The following is a 22478-nucleotide window of genomic DNA, read 5'->3' as shown; positions in this document are numbered from 1 at the left end:
CAGATGGGTGATGGACGCATCCTCTCACTGCCGGTATTTGAAAGGAAGAAGGCATGTTCAAATCCTCCTCATCAGCACCCTCTGGCCCGACAAACGTCTGCTGGTCCATCCATTCCTTAGAGTCCGCTAATCTCAGAGGCCGTTCTGTAAAGTGAGAGAACACGGGAGACGGGAGACATCACACAAAAGGGTTAGCCAGGCTGTCGGAAAATCTGGGTTCTGGAGAGTTGCTGCAGTTGAGCAGGGGGTTCACACCCAGTGTAGTGAAAAGGACACAAAATAAACTAGTCAGTGTTCACAGCTTCCCAGCAGAGGAGGCAGCCACTCCTTCAGGGAGATCCTTGCTCCTCAGGTGAATCTCTGATGCTGATCCATGCCCCTCCCTTTTAGGGGCAGTGGGAAACATAAAGGCTAACTTTTTCAGTAGCTGTTAGGAAAATGGCTGAAATATTTTTCATATGGCTGCTTATGCTGACCATTGATTAAGACTGAGGTTGTCTACTGGCTGCAGGTTTTTCTGCAAGTTGCTGAGAAGTGGAACCCAGGTCCCTCCTTACACTTGCATGTGGGCAGGGTGGCTCATCGTCCCCAGGATCTTGTGCCACTCCATCTGATACCAGTGGGCGCCTGTCACAGACTCTGGGAACCACTTCACATAACGCAGTGAAAAACCACTTGTGTGGCCAGCTGATGTTACTCAGCCAAGGAAGATGAGTAACGTTTTCCAGGGTTGGTTAGAGCAGGGGTCTACAAACTTTTTCTTAAGGGCCACACAGTAGATATTTCAGACATTGTGGGCCGTGGGGTCTATCTTCAACTCCTTGGCTCTGAAGGCAGCCATTGACAAAACATAGGCGTGGCTGTGTTCCAGGAAAGCGCCCCCCAGAGGTGGGCAGCAGGCCCGCTGCCTCCGCCGTCCTCTGCACTAGAGCGTGACGCGGGCTGAGACCCTCTCAGGGTAGTGGGTCCCGCTCAGACCTGTGCACGTGACCATGTGAAGAGCACCTGCCCTGAAGTGTATGGGGTTGCTGGGGAGCCAGCGACAGTGTTCGGCAGCATGGCCCACGGTGCAGGGTGCTGTCAGGATAAAGGTGAGTAAGGAGTGGCCCCGGTTGCATGCAGAGATGTGTAAGTGTCATGGGGTGCTTAACCACATTGTGGCAGGTGGCGGGGCAGCCTGGACAGGGAGCAGGCACTTTCTGGAGAAGGTAGCAGCACAGGAGCTGGCCTTGGCATGACCTGGTACATGTGTAGGAGCCACAGCATCTGGGCTGTGGGGGCCACTCTTCCCAGGTGAGGATCTGCTGCCCCTCTAGGCAGGTGACGGGGGTATCAGGACATGAAGCTGGGGGTGGAAGGCTTTGATTTGGAGAGGTACCTTGAAACGTCAGTCCAAGGAATATGGTCTTCCTGGGCACAGGCTGTGATGTGTAGGTTTTCAACAGTGGCATGGAGATCATTCCAGAGAGGTGATGGGGCATGGCAGGGTGGCATGTCACAGCAAAAAGCAGAAGTACATGGTGGCAGGGTGAGAGTGGGGTGGTGGAAGGTGCTGCGTGGGACAGAGCTGGGGCAGTTTCCTGGTTTCCCTGTGCACTGAGGCCACAACTTCATGGGTCATTCTTCCTGCCAAGCTTTTCCTTCTCTGAGAGGCATTGCTGACCTCTCAGGGTGTCAGGAGGCGCAGGGGAGTCGAGCATGGTGTCTGCCGCCACCCTCCGCCCCTTGGGCTTGCTGGCTTCAGGGCTGCCCTCCCAGGAAGTCCAGGTTGCTGGCTGTGCTTACTGGGCACTGGCACTGCACCAGTGGGGCCTGCCTTCCCAAGCTTCTGGGCCAAGCTCAGGAGCATTGTCCTCCAGAAGGTGGCATCCTTCCAGTGCCATAGTTCTCTGGAAGGTCCCTCTGGTTGTGAGCTCCTGTAGGATGGAGGCTCACATTGGTGCCCACATCCTTACTCATGGGGCCTGGTGCTGTGGAGATGCCAATATGTGCTGGTGTTAAAGGCAGAGCCCTGGGGAAGATCGTGGGTAGGACTGACCCTCAGGAAGACTTTGTATGAAAAAAGATGGCCTGTGACCAGGGCTTCTTTTAAAGACCAGAATAACTGTTGGGTGTAGACTAGGGTTGTGGCCATGGAAACAGAGGGGAGTGGACACATTTTGGGGGTTCTGGAAACATGAGCAAGGCTTAGCTTAACAGAACTCACAAATTCACCATTATCACTGTGTGTAGGGAAGAGAGCCATTTTCCATACAGCAGGTGACTAATCTACTGTCACACAACTTCTGAATTGCGAGCACAATGATTGTGTTTAATTGAAGCCCAAGTGGCAGGGTGTTGCAAGTGTTTTTGACGGGAGCCCATGGATAGCCAAGGATTCAGGTGGTCGCCCAATGAGGTGGCAGCCCTGGCCTAGGGCCAGGGGCTGTGCCAACAGCTGCTGTGTCAGCAGCCAACTGTGCTTTACCCAGGCAGCTTACGTTCTCTTTCAGGCAGGAGAAGCCTGTAGGCTCCCTTAAAATAGATGAATTCCTGACTCAGAGTGTATTCATTAGCTATATTATATCTATTTGTTATATGTAATTCACAATGAAAGAAGAAGTATCTTTTAAAAAAACACTCAGAAAACTGAATACTGTGTCTGTCCTCAGGAGTTACGGGGGGGAGCGTGGCCCCACTGGTGGCCCCATGGTTGTCCCCAAGGCTCTGTTGTAGCATGTGGTAAAGCTGCCGTCAGAAAGCAGATCAGGGCTGCAGAGGAGGACACAGGTTTGGCGTGTTGCATGCTTGGTGGGAGTTGCACCTTTGGGTGACAGTGTCAGTGTGCATGTGACTGAGTGTCCCCACCGATTGGAGAGCCATGTGGGCAAGTCTAGGAGCCAAGGAGGGGGCAGGGAATTCTAAGAACCACATCTGTGTCTGTCACAAGCATTTACAGTGGCTGGCTGTTCCAAGCCTCCATGTGGAAAGTGGGACCGCCCTTGGTGCCTTCAGAGTGCCTGGCTTGCACGGCCCTGCACTCTGCGCAAAATGGGGGACCAGCAAGCCCATCCTGCCGACGCTGCCTGGGTGCATCTGCAGAAGGACGTGCTGGGCAGGGAAGGGAAGGAGCCAGCCTGTCGGCCACACGCATGGTGGTCTGCTGTCCTCCTTGTCCCCAGCACGTGTGGCTCAGCACCCTCAGCTCACACCGGAGGCTGTGTCTCATGGGGGAAGGTGTGGGCAGACCGGGCTTGCATCGATGCTTGTGCATATTAACGTGATTCTGGGCCCCTCGCTGTGTATCTGCTGCTTTGGTTTTCAAGTGGAGAGAAAACTTCAGTGCTGCCAGGTGGCTGGGAGACAGTGCCGGCCAGGCCCCATCCGAGGGAGTGGGCGATGTGGGCTCAGGCCTTCTTCCTCTGGCATGAAATCCCCACAGAGATCAAGAACAGAGCCCTCCCTTCTCCCCACCCTCCCATTCCAGTCGTGCTGGTGGCGGTGAAGCCTTTTGAAAGTCGAAGTACTGTTGGTAATGTTCAGTTAGAATTGTTGAGATGTTAAAATATCTGTTTACTTTTTCTCCTTTTGACCCATTGAATTATTTTTGCTTTTTGTTGCACAGAAAACAAAACAAAAAAAAAAAAGGCGCATGGGCCAGGCCACTGAAAGCTCAGCTTGAGCAGCAGGGAAAGTGGAAGTGGCTACATGGCCACCCCTGCCTTAGTTTCTGCTGTTCCTTCCGAATTCTGCGGTGACATCCATGATGTCAGTACTCAGAAACCTACTGCTGTTGTCATTCAGCCACGTCCAGCTCATCATGGAGAAGATTTTGATTTAAGTTTCTCCTTTTAGTTTGTCAGCATAAATATTTTCTTCTTTTCTTTTTCTGGAGAAGATAATCTTTTTTCGAAACATATGGGAGGTCGCGCCTCTAAGTACCACCTTCTCAAAACGAGGGAACAAGAGTTTACTGAAGGGGGGTTGATTTGCTGTTTAGGGTGCTAGCTGTTTTAAGGTTCCCAAGGATTGATCGGGCCCCCCAGAATCTGGGCAGCTAACCAAGTAGTTTCTGTGCTCTGCAAAAGTAGCACATTATTGTAACTTTGAAAAACTTGGAAGATTTTCATAAGAAATGTGATCTAAGAACCTAAGCAGTTAGTTACTCTTTTTTTGTTTTGTTTTGAATTGAGAATATTGGCTTCATTCTGATGATTTTTACTAGTGTATCATGTGAGCCTCTACTTGAACTATGCAGTAGAGGGAGTCTTTAATCTGTGAGTGACTAGACATGAAGTGAAAACACATCAGAATGGTTATTCCAGATCTTTGAAGATATCTCTCAAGAATGCTGATGTGGATAAGAGATCCCCAGGGGACCTCGTAGCAGTTTGGGAGAAATTTGATTAATCTGCACAAACTAGAAGGTCATATGTTCGAGGATGACTGTAGTTGTCTTTTTTTTAAAAGTCATCCATGCTAAGAGCAAGCAGTGTTTCGTAGCAGAAAGCTGGCACTAACCTCTGTAAGTGCAGGTGTGCAACCCTGGCCCATTGTGTTTTGCAGGTGTGCTAAGTTCCTGTGGCTGCTGTCACAAAGTACCACAGATTGGAGAGCTTAAAACATGGACATTTGTTCTGAGATAAAGGTGTTGGCAGGGCCACACTCCCTCTGGGGCCTTTCCCTTTTCCAGGTTCTGGTGGTGGTCACTAGCTCTTGGTGTTCCCTGCCTTGTGGCCACAACTGTCCCGTCCCTGCCTCTGCCGTCATATGGCTGTCTTCTCCCTGTGTGTCTGTGTTTCTCTCTCTCCTCATAAGTGTGCCAGTCTTGTGGGATTTGGTGTTCACTGTACTCTACAGTGACAGTCTTAATTTAATTAGTTGGTATCTGCAAAAACCCTAGTTCTGAGTGAGGCCTCATTCGGAGGTCTTGGGAAGGACATGAGCTTTGGGGGGGACACTGTTCAATCCAGGGCACAGGACATGGGTTCTTTTGAACTATGCTAATCAGACGTGTCTCCTCTCAGTTTCTCTGCGGTGAAATGGTCAGGCTGCTTTGCACATGCCCCTGAGGGCAGAATTCCACTGGCACAGGCGCAGACATTCATCTGTCGTGGGCCAGCACATGTCTTTAGGGGACACTGGGTGCGCCAGTTTCCCTGGAGAGCTGGAGAAGGCTTGGTCAGCTTGGCCAGCGGCAGAGGAGGAGCCTGTGGGAAGTGAAGGCCTGCTGGGGGCCCTACTCAGCAGTGACCTGGACACTGCACCTCAGAGGAGGCCCCGAAGGTGGCCGTGAAAGCAGCCCTACAGGGCCCTCTCTTTCCATGCTGGGGTAGGTGTGGCTCCATAGTCTCTTCTCACAGAGTGGTGGAGAGCAATGGCTATGGCTTCAAGGCCCGGAGACTTGAGACGTGTGAGGTGTGGGGCACTTGGCGGGAGAGAACGTCCCAGCCAGCCCGTCGCTCAGAGCACTCTGGATTCCTGCTGCTTTTGGGGTCCAGTCACTGTCAATTCAAGGCTGTAATTTCAAGAAATGAATCATTGGCACTCAGTTTTCTTAGTTGCTTTGTCCTTGAGCTTGAGAGTCCAGCAGCAGTGATAGAGTTCTTCATTCCTTTGGGACAGTTAGCTCACGCTGCCTGCCCTTTCCCCTTGACATCTCCCATGGCCCTCCATGAGGCTCACTAGACAGCGGGGAGTCTGGCTGCATGGCTCGAGCCACCCATGTCAATGGGGCATTCTGGAAAGTGGAAGGGCAGTGAACAGAGACGAAGAGCGTCTTTTTACCTCTTTGGGGGATTGCCAGGTGGCTGGCTGGGAAGGAGCCAGAGCAGGCTGTGGCACCACCATTCTGAGCCTGGAGGGCAAGTACGTCCCTGATGCTCCTCAGAGGAGTGGTCAGGATGGACTCGGGGCTTGCTTTCCAGGTGAGGGGAGCTGCAATTGCTAGGGAACCTGCATTTGATTGGGAACGTCTGTGCCGCAACAGCCAGAGGCCAGGAACCTGCTACAGGTGCCATGCCCCCCTGACTTCCACCCTGTCTCCTGCCTGCACATCTTCTTCCTTTGGCCTCCCTGAGTCTGTCCTACCTGGGTTGTCAGGATGCTCAAAGGATCACAGAGTGACTCCACTTCACACAGGTGGGCACCGGGCAGTCTGAATTTTAAGGCTAGTTCTTCTCCTGACTGGTAATTTGACTTGGACAAATCACTTGTCCTTTTTCTGGCTTTTGCCTCAAAATTGAAGGGAGGGTAATGACATCAAATAGCATAAGAGATAAAATGCTTTAACAAGTGTGAAATACTAGTTAAATTTAGGACAATACTTTTATATCATCGTTATAAGCTTTTTCCTAGTCTATTTATTTATTAAGTCGGGGTTGTTCAGTACTTTCAGAAAAGGTGAAGAGTCGTCAAAGAGAGCAGCAGCTTCGGGCAGTGCCCAGAGACCAGGAGTCTAGCTCCTTCCCTGAGGTCAGGGTGCTGGCCTGATGTCTGAGCGTGAGCTTCGAGGGCAGAACGGGAACGTGTTTGTGCAGCCTTCAGATTCCGTCTGACCTCCCTTTCCAAACCCACAGCTCCTTCAGTGGGGGGATTCATTAGCTGGTTTCTCTTGGCAGCCATCAGGCGTCATGTGCCATCCATTTGGAGCTGCGAGTTGCTGTTGGAAGGAATTACGTAACGCGATGTCTTAGGAGAATTTCAAATGGACAATGTACAACTATGTCCGTATGTGTTTCTTCTTTAAAGGATGTAAGCAAGACTTTGAACTGGCAAGTTGACTTTTACAAAGTTGAATTTAAATGTTAATGTTTTTGCTAATTTCTTACATTTATACACCTGTGTGTTTTATACATGTTCTGTTACTAATAGGTTTTTAAAATTTTGTGTAAACTCATTAATACTTAGAGGTATTTGGAAGTTTTTTCCTTGAGTGTGAAGACATGAAAACAGGAGGATGGTTTTGAGAATGTTCCTTTTTATTGAAGAGTGTTCCAGAGATGACGTTCTCATACTGCATGGGATTGCTGTTTCTTCTCTTGTCTTAGAGACCATAGTCGTAGCTGAGCTCCTTTGTAACCACAGCCCATAGTTGGGTTCTCCCGTAACTAGTTTTAATAGTTGGGTTCTCTTGTCTCATAAAGTTGGCAACTCACCTGGGACTGTGTGAGGCTATCCCTAGCTCCAGAAGCCATACCCAGCATACAGTGCAATCACTCAGTATATTTACTGAGTGTGAGTGATGATTCCATGATTATTTTAGAGATGACCTGAAAGTCAGAAACCCAGGTTGTCACTTTATTTATGGATTTCCTTTTATGCATGAGAATGAAAAAGTGCTCCTGAAACTGCCTTAGGTTATTGTTCCTCCTGATCCTGTAAATCCTACTACTCCTTAACCCAATTTCTTTTTATCTAGATTACAGAAAAAGTCGAGAAGAGTCTTTCCAAAATAAAGGAAACTTGATACTTAATATAGTACTTAAAAAACAAACACTTCCTTTGCTTTGATTATTTCTAGTATTTTGATCTCAATAGGAACAGATTTTTAGAGATTGGGCAGTAATTTAACTCTCAGTAGATGGTCCAAACTCAGTGCTCTTAGTAGTCAAAGCAGGAAGTTTTTCAGTTTAATCTTTTTACTTTTACAATTTTGAATTTCATCCATTTATTTCCCTGTTAATCAGTGAAGCTACCCGAGGCAGCAAGAGAGGTCAGCATGTTAAAGAGAATTTCTTGTGGTTCACACATTCGTGTTCGTGACTTCCTATTGCCAAAGAAGGTGTTACGTGGTCTAGCGATAAGTGGGCTGGACTTGCAGCAGGAAATCAGCCCCATTCAGTGGCCAGCTCCAGAGGGGCCTCCCACATCCTCAGTTTTCTCGTTGTTGAGTATAAGGGGGTGTCTAGAGGCTGTACAGCAATGTTTTGAGAGCTCTTTGTAAATGTGATTAATAAATGTGGGTACCACTGAGGTGCTGTGCTGCATGTAGGTGAGTTACTGGGAGCCCGCAAGATTGCATGCAGCTGTGTTTGACACAACACTAGAGTGGGTCATGCCTACTCTGCTGGGGTCCAGAGGACTGGGGGTGGAAACAACGCCTTAGCACAGTAACACACAGGTGCTGCCCTGAAGGAGAGCCCCCGTCACTGAGGAGGCATGAGGGGAGGGCACGAGAAGCCTATACAGCGAGCATCCGACCTAGTAGCAGTGGAAGAATGTCTTAACATTGATGGCAGTCACCGTTTATTCAACAAATATTTAAGCATTTTCTGTGTGCCAGGATATTCTGGGTCCTGACATATGTGTGTGAGTGAAACAAAGATCTCTGTGCTGGAGAAGGACAAAGAGCAGACACAGTGAACACACATGCTCTCAATGTTAGGACAGGCGCTGGGAAGACAGGCGAGCAGTCAGGAGGCCTACGATGGGGGGAACACTGGTAAATGGGGTAAGGGTGGGTTCATGGAGGTGCCATTCTAGCCACGACATGAAGGAAGGGGGGTGGCAGCCAGGCAGATGCGAGTGAACAGAAGGGAGAATGAGTGGGGGGTTGTGGAAACAGGTTCCAATTAAACGGTGGGGATCTTGACCTTGTTCTCTAGGCATTCAGGGCATGCAATGCCATCTGTGAATTCAGGGCAGAGAGCAGCTGGGTGTGGAGGGTAGAGAAACCGAGTGCCCTTCATGCCTAGTGTGCCAGCTTATATCCATCGGGTGTGGGCGAACCATGTCAAAGGTATTTAAAAGCTAGACTAGTGAAAATAATGTGCCATTATATTTTAGTGGGTATTTATAGCTGATCCTGGAAGACCATTTATTCACTGGCTAACTATCTTCTCTTCTAAAATGTGGTTTTCTCTGTCATTTTCAAAGGAGCAAATCCCACCTTGATGGAGAGTGTGAGCAGGCCCTTTCCTGTGTTCAAGTTCCTCCAGACAGCTAGGGCCCAAGAGGAAGGTCTTTGTCTCACAGCTTTTATTTGGGATGTGTTCTTCTAGGTCACCTTTTCTATAAATTTGGAATCACGGAATCTGACTGGTATCGAATCAAGCAGAGCATTGACTCCAAGTGTCGGACAGCGTGGCGGCGGAAACAGCGGGGCCAGAGCCTGGCGGTCAAGAGCTTCTCGCGGAGAACGCCGTCCTCGTCCTCCTACAGTGGATCAGGTACACTTTTCACACTCAGTCTGCTCTTTCCTCTGGCCTCAGAGCGGTTGGCATTGTTGGCCTCTCGAGGGAATGGTCCAGAGTGGGACCAGCACACCTGGCAGAATCCATGGCAGCTGCTCGAGACCAAAGGCCTGGGCAGAGGTGGTGTGCAGTAGGAGCTGTCTGGAGACCCTTTCACCCCTGCCCTGCTCAACTGATGGGCAGAAAACCTCAGCCAGACTTGCTTGAAGCTCTTCCATGAAGGACAAAAGCCTGTGGGGCTTCCCTGGAAGTTTTCTACAGAACGGATATCAAGGCTAAGGCCTTTGCACACTGATATAAGTTCTGAGCGGAGGGAGTAGTTTGGTCAGCACAGTGGAACAGCTGCTTACCTTCCTCCCTCTGCCTGGTGATTTAGCGCCTGAGCATATTGCTTACCTAATAAAAAATAACATTATTTTTATTATATTATAATTTTCATTATTATTTTTTGCTTGGTGACCATAGATGAGGGGTTAGGGGTGAATACTGAATTGCTGTGCTGTTTATTCTTATTTTGAGTTTACGACCTCAGTTAGACTTATCCACAAGATAATGCAAAACCTCTCAGGCATTGTAGAGGGGCTGTGTGTCCTCAGGAAGTTTTCATTAGGCATGACAACGTGACTTTGTATTATCTTTCACCTGAGACATCTCCAAATACGAAAAAATAATATAAAAAATAAATAAATAACCTTCCCGCAATAGTTCCCTTGGCAGCGGCTCTTGGAACTTGAGCCCTGACTGGGGACTGGGTTGGGATCCAAGGGCAGTGATGGGCGGGGTCAGTTCTTCTGTGCATGAGTCTTTGTCCCTATCCTGGAAGCACTGCAAGTTACGGACCAGATCACCTGGAGTTCTCTCGGGGTCTTGTTCTTGTGAACCGTACTCCAGGAAGGAGTTTTTCTCCCAGTTGTTTTGGTAGTTATCAGATACTTAGCCTTAGCTGTTGCCAGGGTTCTTGAAGACGGGAGACTGCCAGCTGTTGTGGGCCACACAAGTTGTGCCCCTAAAGCAGGCATGTATTGAAGAAGCTCTTAGTGAGGAATCTATGTCTTTCTGTTACAATTAGGAATTCTGTCTTGCAAATTTAGAGAGTATGGGTTAAATGCATTTGGTGAAATATCATACAGCACAATGGCCTGTGGCTATTGAAATGTAGTTATAGAAATATAATACATGACTTGAGATGCATTTAGATGTTATTAACTGGTAGCAGGGAGCAGATGTGAAAACCATAGTTATGGTATGATCCCATTTTTATTAAAAGTATATAGTTGTCTGTGGAAGGTGATTGAGAATCTATATGTGATAATTTTAATGGTACTATCTCTAGGTAGTAGGATTGTAACTTTTATTTTTCTCTTTCTGTTTTACTATAGTTTCCAAATTATTTCCAATAAACATTGCATTAGTTTCATAGTTTTAAAAATGCTGTTTAAAATTCAAGGGGAGGAGATTTCTGCTTTTAGTCATGACACAGGAGGAACCAGACTGGATTCTCTTGCCCTAGAAATCTGGACAAAATCTATATGACAGCTGTTCCAAGACATTGGACAGCAGGCAGTGCAGGACTGTGGTCCCTGAGAGAAAGGAAATAAGAGAGGTGGCCCTGCCATCACTGGATTTCTTTCTGGAGGCATTTTGGGCCATGGCACAGCAAGGTGGATTCCAAGCAGAGTACAGCTGTGTCTCTGAGTTGAGGAGATGGACAGGCGTTTAGAGAGGCTGAGGCTGCTCAAAGTTGTGGAGTTAAGTTCTTAAGAGGAGATGTTTACATAAAGACGAGCTCCAGAGTATGCATAGGAGCTCCCTCGAGCGTTTGCTGAATTCTAAGATGTACATACCTAAAGTGAAAAGTGGCTGGGCATCTGTGAGCTCAGTGGTCCTAGGAATGGTTCACACTGGGCTGAGAGGTACTCAGAATCCCACTGGTCAGCATGGATATTTCACAGGGATCAGTCAGGGCCTTCATTAGGGGCCCCACAGGCCATACCTAAGAGTGGGACTAAACTGTCTCCAGAGTAAAGACAGCCACACTGAACCATGAGTAACAACACTGCAAGGAAGACAACAAAATGTGGACACTCAGTGAGGCAGAACCCACAGCTTTCAGAATCCAATCAAAAATGCCAGGAGGCAGGGGATTGTGACCTGTGACCAGGAAAACCAGTCGATGGAGAGAAGCCCAGCTTGGAATTAGCAGACTAGGACATGAATACATCTATTACATTCAAGGATTTAAAGGGAAAAAGAAGTGTAGCAAGGAGAGAAATAGAAGATATAAAAAGAACAAATGGAACTTCTAGAGATGAAAAACCCGGGGAGGGTTGCCAGGCTGTGCCTTCTGTTTATTTCAGACATGCTCATTGAAAGGTCAGTGGTTTATGTCATCAAATGGTGAATCAAAACTTGCTAAGGGCCTTGCAGAGCAAGAAGCTCTCGTTATATAACCTGACAACTACTAGATATCGTAGCCTACATTATTAGGACACTGAAAGATCTTGAAGGGGTGAATTTAATGAATGAGATGAGATTTCAGAGCCACAAATGTAGCCTCAAAGCATTTGCACAGGTGCAGATATAAACATAATAGCATGTGAAGCTGAGCTGTTTGCCAGCCCCACTGGTGTGGAGTGGCTTCCCTAGAGTGAGTGTGACAGGAGGGGGCTTTAGTCATGGAGGTGTACCATGCACAGTGAGACCCTGCCCGACTCTGAGCTGGTCTGACTTGTGGTCACAGTGGTAACATTTCAGAGCCACTGAAAAGAACTGTTCTGAGATAGGCTTTCATGGTGGTAGTGGGACTTGAAACCATTGTCTTTGAGGGAGTGGTTAAAGAAAATGGTTAGAAATTCAGACTTCCCAAGGTTTGATCAAGGTCTGTTGGATGCCTGAAGGAGTGGCATATCAGTGAAGAATTACACTGGATTTTTTGTCCTAAGAGGGTTGGCATGGTTCAGGGAGGTAGACTTCAGTCCACGTGGGATTTTTGTCCTTCTTCTTCTGGGATCTTCGTGGACTGGCACAGAGCTGGACACGTGGTTAGCACTCCATACATGTTCTGAGTGAATGAGGAAGAGCTGTAGAACATGCAGAACTCTCCCCACAGGGAGATGGTTGCTCAGGACATGGTATGTCCCCGTCTCTGGAGGTGCTCAGGTGGAGTTGTTGTCTTGGCCGCAGATGGTGCAGAGCAGAACTTCTCTGAGTTCGGCACGTAGGTGGACCACCTTAGCATCACATTACATTCAGATTCTGTTGTAGTTATCTGAGGAGTGGCCTGAAACTCCGTTTCTAGCAAGCACCCGGTGATGCTGACACTGCTGGCCCAAGACCACATTTGAGGAGCAGGAATGCTGAGTATGGTAAAACATGGTGGGTTGTTGGGCCTACTAACATTTAAGTCTGTTTTTCAACTTTGCAACTGGAAATGCAGGAAGTCTTTACCTCCAGCTCATGTTGTTTATCTCTGTTAATGTGGCTTTTGATTCTATTTATTTTTACATTTTTTTACTTATTAGTGTTTGCTTCTCCCAGTTACCAGTGTTTCTTTCAACTGAATAACAATAATACAGTTTTTTGTTTGTTTGTTTGTTTGTTTGTTTTTAAAAGATGACTGGTAAGGGGATCTTAACCCTTGACTTTGTGTTGTCAGCACCAGGCTCTCCGAAGTGAGCTAACCGGCCATCCCTATATGGGATCCAAACCCATGGCCTTGGTGTTATCAGCACCACACTCTCCCAAGTGAGCCACAGGCCGGCCCTGCAATAATACAGTTTAACAATGTTGTGTTTCTTTAACTTACTTTGTTTATAAACATGTTGGCATTTCTTCTAAGACGTTATGGATTTGCGTAACTCTCAGGTGCTGTTTGCTTCTTGTGAACAGCCTTGTGAGCATGTCTTCAATGTCTGAGTCCCCCAGGCAGTTCCCCCACATGTGGCACGTCTGAGGAGCTTCATCAGCTGTCTAATGCCAGGGTGGCTTTCAAAGAAAAGTGGAGGCCAATAGCATCTTTCATTGCTTGGACAATGTGCCGTTTTCTCAGTACCACACCCCATCTGTGTGGGTAGCAGGATCCTCCTTGTTTTCCTGTGTAATCAGCCTTTTTCCAGCCCTCTACGTGGATATCTGGATGCCCCAGACGTCTGGAGCAGGAGTGAACACACAGACGAGACTGACAATGAGGGTAGCGTTCAAGCTGGAACTTGTGAAAAAAACTGTGTGAGGGTAATTAACATAATTATACTCCTGTGGCTTTTAGGCATTCATTTGAGTAGGAAGGTAGAAGAATTGAGTTTTAGGGCCAGGCCCGTGGCTCACTCGGAAGAGTGTGGTGCTGATAACACCAAGGCCACGGGTTCGGATCCTATATAGAGATGGCCGGTTCGCTCACTGGCTGAGCGTGGTGCTGACAACACCAAGCCAAGGGTTAAGATCCCCTTACCAGTCATCCTTTTAGAAAAAAAAAAGAAGAATTGAGTTTTGAGGGGTTATATCCAGTTTCATGCCACTGCTGATAAACGCAGACAAGTGCCACTTTCTTGTGGAGTTTGTTGGAAGCCGGAAGCTCACCTGGCTGAAGGCTGCCTTCCTGAACTCTGGGATCAAATGAGCTTTGAGAGAAGCAGAGAACACACTGAATCAGTTCCGTCGTCCTGTATTTTAACATACTATGTACTCGGCTAAGATTAGATAGAGCAGAGCAGGAGTCAGATCAAAGGATTTCTGGAATTTTTGTCATTGTTCGTTTTGCATCTATTCTTGGCCTGACAAAGCTAATCTGATATTTAACGCTACTTCGGTGACAGAAACATTCCACTAAAGTGTAATTAAGCCAGAATTCCATTAATTTGGAATTGATAGTAATTCCAGCCAGAGTTGTCTTATTTACTTTTGAGTTATCAGCAGACAGAAAAGGAACTTCCAAATGAATACTGTAAAGGAGATTCTGAGCCAAGGTAGTATACTTAAAGCTGAATTAGTATGGCCAATTTGAATACAAACCATAAAATCACTAGTTCCCAGGGATTTTTAAAAAGTCAGTTTACGAAAGAAAGTATCTGTGTTTTTGTTCTGTATGGCAACACTGTGCAAACTTTTATATTTGCTTGGTTTTAAGATGGCTGGATTTTATTGTTTAAAATATGTCAACCTAAATAATAAACAGAGACACCCTCTAAAAGAAAATGATATTTATTCAGGAATAGGCACGGCAGTGGGAGCGCACCTGCCATAGTAAGCCATGCGCATATTCAGGGAGGTAAAGGAAGGCAAAGGTTTTAAAGGAAAAGGGATGGAGGCTGACATGATTGTTTTGGGATAATTTTTCTTGGCTGCAAGGACCAATAGCTAGCGTGACGCCCATATGAGGTTGGACAGGCAGTTGCTGAGCAGAAGTATTTTCATTAAGGTTGCCGTGGCCTCTGTGCAGGGTTGTGGCTTTTTAGAGTCCTTTGTGATAGTACTTGCTGTCAGACACATCAGACATATGTGCGTGAGGGCCCCCCTTCTTGGCCTTTTCTGGCTCTGTTTGTCAGGGGTTTTAACACAAGCAACTCCATTTTGGTTTTGAAAACTTCCACAAATACAATTCAGCATTTTCCCCCACAATTCTCATTGATGAATAGAAAGCCTCAGGTGGGTGTCTAGGCAGTGGACAGTGTTCTAGAGTTGCAGAGATCCAGCTCTAGGGACCCGCTGCTTGCACGTCTGTGTGTGCAGCATTTTTGCTTCCTTCAGTGCAAGAGGACACTGGGAAGCAAGCGCCAGGCGGGTGAGGGGAGGAGGGGCCCTGCACGCTGTGCCCCATCTTTAGCCCACTGCCCCATTGGGGATGAGCGGTCCACAGCCACCTCCGTGCTCTTCCGAGCCTCACGTCGATGCCAGCGTGCTCATTTCCAGTCCTTGGCAGTGGTTCTTGCACAATTCTTGATCACAAACAAGTAAGCAGTGCAGGTTTTTGCACTAGACTTTGGTATCATGTGAGCTATAAAATGTGGATTTAAATTGGTCTTGATACTGCACAGTTGTATTGAGCTGCTTGATGAGATGGTAATTTTGCTAATCCAAATCTAGGTCTGGAAACCATTTATTTACATCATACCCACACATTGTATCTTTTGTGGGTTTTGGTTTTTTTTCTTTTTTTTTAGAACCCTGGGGATTGTCCTTCTTTGTTATATGTTTGAGCCATTTGAGAAATGTCAAAATCAGTTGATTTTTATTCCCATTGGAGCAGAAATGACTAGCACGTCTGTTTAGTTGTGCAGTTACTGGCTAGCAGAGTGGCCTTTGAATGTTTTGTTCATGTGCCCTCTTCAATGAAATTTGAAAAGTATGTTCTCTCCTCATATTTTCAAGTTGATATTTTAAAAAGTTGACACCTAAACTTTTAAAATATAGTTTGAGCAACTGAAAAGGATGTAATTTCCAGCATATTTCAGGTATTAACAGTTTATTATTATTTTATTACTTTTAAAAATGTATTCAGTGGAATCTGTATTCCATGGCAATTTGATACCTCCTGTTAGCTATTAGAAAAATCCATGAAGAGCTTTTCTTTAACAATCAGAAATTTTATATCTTTCATTTTCTCCTTCCATGTATATGAACATTCTAATTCTCTCACAGAATTTCATCTTAATTCAATATATTTTGATGCTCAAAAGTTTTTATTGAACAATTATCGTAGTTCTCAGCAACAAGAAATTTAAAATATTCTTTTCTGAAGAGTTGAAGAAAATTCTGATTGAGATATAATTACAGGTTGAATATCCCTAATCCAAAAATCTGAAATCTGAAATGCTCCAAAATCTGACATTTTGTGAGTGCCCATGTGACACTCAAAGGAAGTGCTCATTGGAGCTTTTCAGATTTTGGATTTTTAGATTAGGGACACTTATCCAGGTAAATATAATGCAGATATTCCAAAATCTGAAAAAATCTGAAATCTGAAACACTTCTGGCCCCACGAATTTTGGATAAGAGATACTCAACATATACAATTACAGTTAATACACAGTAAAGAAAAAAATAAATATATCTCATTTTGATTAAGCATAGAAAGTAAAAATTTTTTTGAGATGTGTCTTTAACTGAGTGGATAGAGCTTTTTCCCTAGTTAGCTTAATTATCCATGTGCAGATATTACTTACTGCTCACCTGAAACATGGTTTAACATCAATTTTAGTCCTGTTTTTCATGTTTGCAGATACTTGCTGCAGGACTTCATTCATTTAAATAAGTCAATGGGAATAGAAGGGGTTTTGTTACAATGACTCAATTCTTTAGACCCTTCTGGTTTCTGTGTCAGAAATCTGAGTTACCTAAAACAATATGATCTCTACAGAAAAATGGAGACAAGTGGATGTGAGTCTAGGAAGGACTCAATACTTTTGATCTTCTGTGGGTGTGGAGGGTGGGGCAAGAGGGAGCCCTGAAATACTGTGCATTGTTCTGTCCTCTGGGCTGACCCCTGATGCTCACACCCTGCATCCACCCCACAGAGACTATGACGGGCACCCCGCCTCCTGCCACCGAGCTTCAGCAGCCGCAGCCACAGGCCTTGCACTACGCCCTGGCCAACGCCCAGCAGGTGCAGATCCACCAGATTGGAGAGGACGGGCAGGTCCAAGTAGTATGTACCCTTCTCATTAATGGGTAGATACCTGGGGGGGGCTACACTTGGGGGGTGGATTGCCAGGGGGAAAGGGCTCAGCCAGCCTCACTCATTTCTGGAATACATGGATAGCTTGGGATGAAGTGAGAGTACCTCATATAAGCAGAAGTAATTAGGTGATGAGCTTTTGCATTCCACAGATGAGGGCAGTTACCGAGTGGCCTTGCCGTTGAAGTGCACGAGGGTGGCTCATTGGTCCCCTGCTCATCCCTATCCTGCAGAGAACCTTGGCCTCCATACATGTGCACCTGGAGGCCACTTGACAGTCCCTGCTTCCTCCTCTCCTCCTGGGAAGCAGCATAAGTATTTCTCAGTTCAGAAACACAGGCATCTTTTCCTGAGGGAAGGAAAAGTGGTTTCCTTCTGGGATCAGTGGAAAGAGCTGGTGGCCTTGGTTTCCTTCAGAATTGTCCAAGCTGCACTAGTCTCTTATGGGCACCACCTTGGTGATGACTCACTGTGCCCTGCCTTACCCCACCCCCACTGAGAGTTCTTTTATGCTGGGGGATACTGTGGCCTAAGCTGTGGTGGTGTGATGCCATAGGCCAACTCCTGGATGAAGGTCCTCTACACACATGGCTCCTGAGGCACGAGAGTAGGAGGTGGCAGAAAAGGAGGGAAGACTTTTCTGGGAACTTTGCTGGGGAGCTGGGAATTTTAAGTGACCACTGGGATCTTGTAGAAGTTTCTAGTTGCACCCAGCCTCCTTGGGGCCTTTGAAGATGGTGTACCATCGTTGTACCCCACATTGCCAGGGCTTCCTCCTGGAGGGAGGACACTCCTCTGCTGAGAAGGAAACACCGTTTTCATCTCAGCGTGGCCTCAGCTGGTGCTGCACTCAGCACGCTGCCTGCAAAAGGAAGGCCTAGAAAATGCTGAACTGATACTTTTAGATGGTTTTCCTTCTTCCAAAGGAGGTGAAACAGTTAGGAATGCAAATTTAATAAGCTTATTAAATTTGCCTAATAGACATTCACAAAGGCAGTTACTGTTAGCTTGTTAGTAAGAAAGTTCTTTGGAAGAATTCCAGAATAGATAGCTTTGTCATAGGGTTTACATAGAACATTCTACAGTAGTTTATTTTAAGATACATTTTGACTAAGATAGAATTTTAAATAAGATGAATATCATTTCATTTAGCTAAGTTAAGGTTTATAGGAATTATTTGTCTGTTTGTATCTATAAGCGCGAATGTGTTTTAGTAGGATTCTTTGAGGTTTTGGAACCACATTTATTAGTTTTTAATTGAACTATTTAAATAGTTGTGTGAATTTTTCTTTGATTTAAAAAATTGCCTGTTCTCAATCTGGACGCACACGTCTCGTGTCCCTTCCACCCCAGTCACGCATTGCTTGTACCACCTTTCCAGCATTCCCAGGTAGCTGGAATACTCTCCCTGCTGTTTTCCACCAGGTTTCTAGTCCCTCTGAGTTGAAAGTATAATGAAAAAAAAAAGTTGTCATTCTAATACTCTATTTTCCCTCTTTTCTATATGTTATTCACATTCTTAAATCTACTTGTTTAGTAGCACTTAAAGATTTAACAGATATTTCCTCTGACCCATTGTTTCTTTAAGAATTACGATGAAATGCTCTGTATATCCCCCTTGTGCTCAGTTTAGCTTACTGCAGTTTTAGTTACCCATGGTCAACTGTGGTCTGAAAATCTAAATGGAAAATTACAGAAATAAACAATTTGTAAGTTTTAAGTTGTGTGCCATTCTGAGTAGTGTGATGTTGTCTCACAATGGCACTGCTCCATCCTGCCTGGGATGTGAATCCTTGCTTTGTTGAGCATATCCACACTGCACATATTTATGGACGGAAAAAAACACAGTAGGGTTCAGTACTGTTTGTGGTGTCAGGTGTCCACTGGGGATTTTGAAACGTGTCCCCCATGAATAAGGGGGGACAACAGCATACTAAAAATTTAATTTAAAGAGGTAATTTAGTAAGCTTAGACTATGCTCGTATTACATCGCACTCTTCCGGATTTAGTGTCTTTATCTGAATTGTGAGCAGATGATCAAGAACAGACATTCTGGAAAGCATTTCTTGTTTCCTTTGGTTTTGGTTTTCTTCTGATGCTTCTTGATGTCTTTTCTTGCTGCGGATCCCACAGGGACACCTCCATATCGCCCAGGTGCCTCAAGGGGAGCAGGTGCAGATCACACAGGACAGCGAGGTGAGTCTGGCCGCCATGGTCACAGGTGTTGCTGTCGGCAAGCCCCATGCCATCACACTCTCTGGACTTTTGTCTGCATCACATGCAATGATGATAGGAACTTCCACGTTGACTCCCACTCCTAGAGCTTGCATGCCAGACCTACCTGCTGCTGATTGCTGTGCTCCCCGTTAGTCAGCATGACCTCCTCTTATCTGTCTTTCTTTGCAAAGACTTCATGTGTTGATGTTGCTGCTTCTGGCTATGGTTGGTGCTCCGAGCAGCCTTCTCCTCCCGCCTGGGGAGCACCCCAGCATGGTGGGGGCACAGTGGGACTGTGGACACTGCCCTTGCCTTGCCAGCCTCAGCTGCCTCTTTGGCTGCTGTGGGGTGGCAGGGAGTCTCATCAAGGAACATGTGCGCGTCCCAGGGGCTGTAGGTGGCTCTTGGCACACCACTGCTCCTGCAATCGGCCATCTGAGCTGTTTCAAGTTCACGGGACCCAGGCTTCTTGTTCCTGGTGTCAGCACTTTGTCACTCCACTCTTCGTCAGTGTTAATCAATGACAAGGACAGAGTGCTGCAAGTCCTTTCCAATTGCACAAATCCTGTTACGTCCACGTGTGCCAGCTTTACAGCCATGGGACTGTGGGTGTCAGGCTTGGCCACACGCTCAGAAGTTTGCATCCATCAGCTGCTGAGGGGTTTGGTGTATAAAGGTCAGGTTGACAGTCTGAGTTGTTGGAAAATGACCTGCCAGTCCCGGTGCTCCTTTGTTTATATGCCTGGATTGACATTGTACGAGCCCCTCAGGGCAGGCCTATCTGCTGAAGAGATATGGTCATTTCCTATAGCACAGGCCACATCAGTAGATGCAACGCACTTGGCTTCCCCGGGACTGTTGAGCAGTGCACATGTGTTGCTCTAAGAGATGTGGCATGTGCCCGTGTTCTCCTGCATCGTGTGCTCCACGGGACAAAGAGCGTGCCTGCTTCTAGGACGTGTAGATGGCACTGGCTTTGCATTTGACGGGCCTGAAGATGTGTTGCTACAGAGACCTCAGTTTTCCACGTACTGAGTGCTGAAACAGATGCAGAACCACCAGTGACCAGAAGCTGTGAATTGTCAAGAGCCTTGCAGGGACTCTCTCAAGGGAAGTGTGTGACTAGTTTAGTGGTGCATAGCCTTTCAGAGCTACTTTTTGGAATGTTTTCCTCATATTGTAATGGCAGCCTAGACTGCCTTCACTACATGGATATAATATTAGTCAGGAAGATGTTCGGCCCCCAGAATCGGGTACTGGTTGAGGAGAGCAGGAGGCCTGCTCGCTGACTGTGTGGAGGTCTTCCTAGGGCACCTGCTGCTGCCAGGCAGTGTGTGGGGTGCAGGCACCATGGTGGAAACATGGTCAGGGACTTATGGTGTACGTGATGGCCGTGCCTGAGACACTATGAGGATGGCTGAAGGGTGATGTGCACGCCACAACACCAGGGGCACGCACCTTCTAGGAGAGTGTCAGTGGTGTGGCTTTCTAGGGGTGTCAGTGGCGTGGCTTTCTTTTGGGCCTGGCAGGCTTTGTGCATCCAGCATCTGACGAGGCATGTCCTGGAAAGGGAAAGCAGGAGCAGAGGGCGGGGGGTGGGGGGGCGAGGGTACTGTTAAAGGACACAAGAGAATTAATACAGGGGAAAGAGAGGGCTGGTCATGTGAGTGGATTAGTTCATTCACTGGCATGATCAAGTCACTAATAAATGTGCCGCCAGATGAGTGAAGGGAAGAAGGCACGGGAGTGTGGCCAGAACACAGGTGAGTGAAGGGAGCACAGAGATTGTAGCTAGAGAAGGACTGGGGGTACGCGGGCCCAGCTGAGGGCCAGGCTTTGTTCCGTGTAAAGCAGGAGCATGGGGTATCTGGGGACAGGACCATGCCTGGTCTGATGGTGACACAAGGAGTGTCATTTGTCATCTCCACATGGAGTGGACAGTAGAATGGTGAGGCCGCCAGCCAGGCAGATGCAGGTTTCAGCGGCACCTGTCCATGCAGTGGCTATGGTGCAGGGGCTGGGAGGGCCAGATGCCTGGGGGGCTAGGAGGCCAGACTGACAGCTAGAGATGTCAGCCAAGGGTCTTCAATCCTTTAGAAGGCACATGCATTTAATCAGAATTCTTAATTTGCTTGTCATCATCTGAAACAAAGGAAAATTGATAAAATAGTAAAAGAAAAAAATCAATGCATTTGCTTTTTTATTACTTATGCTAATAAAACTTTAGATTACTTTTTGAATTTCAATTTCACTAATCAGTTTTGCCTATCTTTTCAGTTTTCAAAACTGGGTCCATCTTGTATATGCAATCCAGTATTTTTTGTTTCCATTAGGAATTGAATGTAATAAATTAGAAGAAATTGCTGATAGTATTAATGATTACTTTGTGATAAGTTACAATATGCAATCAGTCTTCTTATCACAATAGATCCTTACCTTGTTCATTTAAAATTAAGTAATTATTTTGTTAACATGAGGATATCTGCAGTAAGATATTTAGCAGAGTCTGCCAGACTTAAAACAATTCTTTTTTACAATAGCCAAAGACTAGTTTCCTCCTGGTGAGATGTGAGTAGGTCTGTGGTTGGGTTAACTACACTGATCGGTCCACGTCCTGGTTGTACTGATGCAGTTGAGCTCTGTAAGATGTCCCCAGTGGGGGAGCTAGGCCATAAGTACACGGGACCTCTCTGTACACTCTCCATAGTTCTTAAGTCTAAAATTCTTTCAAAGTAAAAAACAAAAAATTTCATTTGGGGTCAGGATTGGGGGATGCGTATGATGTTTTTCTGAGTCATTTTGTTGGTTTGTTTTCACAAGAAAACAATAGTCTCCAGAATCTGAGCTGAAATATTTTGTTTTGGAGTTATTACTGTTACAAGGGGTTGAATTTTTATAGAATTAGTGGTTTTCTAGTTATTCCCAAATGGCATGGGGAAGTTCTTGCCTCGGTGTTGGAGTTGCTTTTGTTTTTGATAATCTCCTGTTTTTCATCATTTTGCAGGGTAATCTACAGATACATCACGTTGGACAGGACGGGCAGGTAAGGACTCACCAGTTCTTCCTTCCTGCCAACTTTTGGTGACCTGCCACTGGACCACCTGGCCTTCTCCCACCTATGAGACATTGCACTGCCCAGGTGGTGGCGGCTCTTAGGGTGGTGGCTGGGGGTGAGAGGGCCAGGCAGAGTCTGCCCCGGGGGAAGATGGGTTGTGCTTACAGTGGGGGTGCAGATGCCTGAGAGGATGTGGGGGCAGCTTGGCTGCTGCACTTTCTTCTGTGTGGGCTTTCACAGTAGCTTTTGCCTTCTAGAGGAAACTGCCCCCAAGTTTACCATCATTTTCTGTACATTTACATGAATGTACCGATGGCACATTTACACAGATAGCTGTGAAGTAGAATAAGATAGGTTTTGTTCT

General features: G+C 46.5%; 1 protein-coding gene across 6 annotated transcripts in view; it reads left to right on the top strand.

The window, feature by feature from the left end:
- The window catches only part of BANP (BTG3 associated nuclear protein), a 104629-nt gene that overhangs the window by 44407 nt on the left and 37744 nt on the right, over positions 1 to 22478 (top strand). For 3 of the 6 annotated variants that reach the window (XM_008581049.1, XM_008581047.1, XM_008581045.1), the window contains 4 exons: positions 8982 to 9149; positions 16682 to 16812; positions 18976 to 19038; positions 22064 to 22102. In XM_008581049.1, coding sequence (XP_008579271.1) covers positions 8982 to 9149; positions 16682 to 16812; positions 18976 to 19038; positions 22064 to 22102 — 401 coding nt within the window. Of the gene's footprint in view, positions 1 to 8981; positions 9150 to 16681; positions 16813 to 18966; positions 19039 to 22063; positions 22103 to 22478 lie in introns of all 6 variants that reach the window. The other 3 variants (XM_008581048.1, XM_008581046.1, XM_008581044.1) reach the window with 1 other exon arrangement.

The sequence above is a fragment of the Galeopterus variegatus genome, unplaced genomic scaffold (genome assembly GCF_000696425.1).
Source record: "Galeopterus variegatus unplaced genomic scaffold, G_variegatus-3.0.2 Scaffold2240, whole genome shotgun sequence".
Classification (NCBI taxonomy): domain Eukaryota; kingdom Metazoa; phylum Chordata; class Mammalia; order Dermoptera; family Cynocephalidae; genus Galeopterus; species Galeopterus variegatus.
The sequence above is the reverse complement of the archived record's forward strand: the minus strand, read 5'-3'. Positions and strand labels throughout refer to the sequence as shown.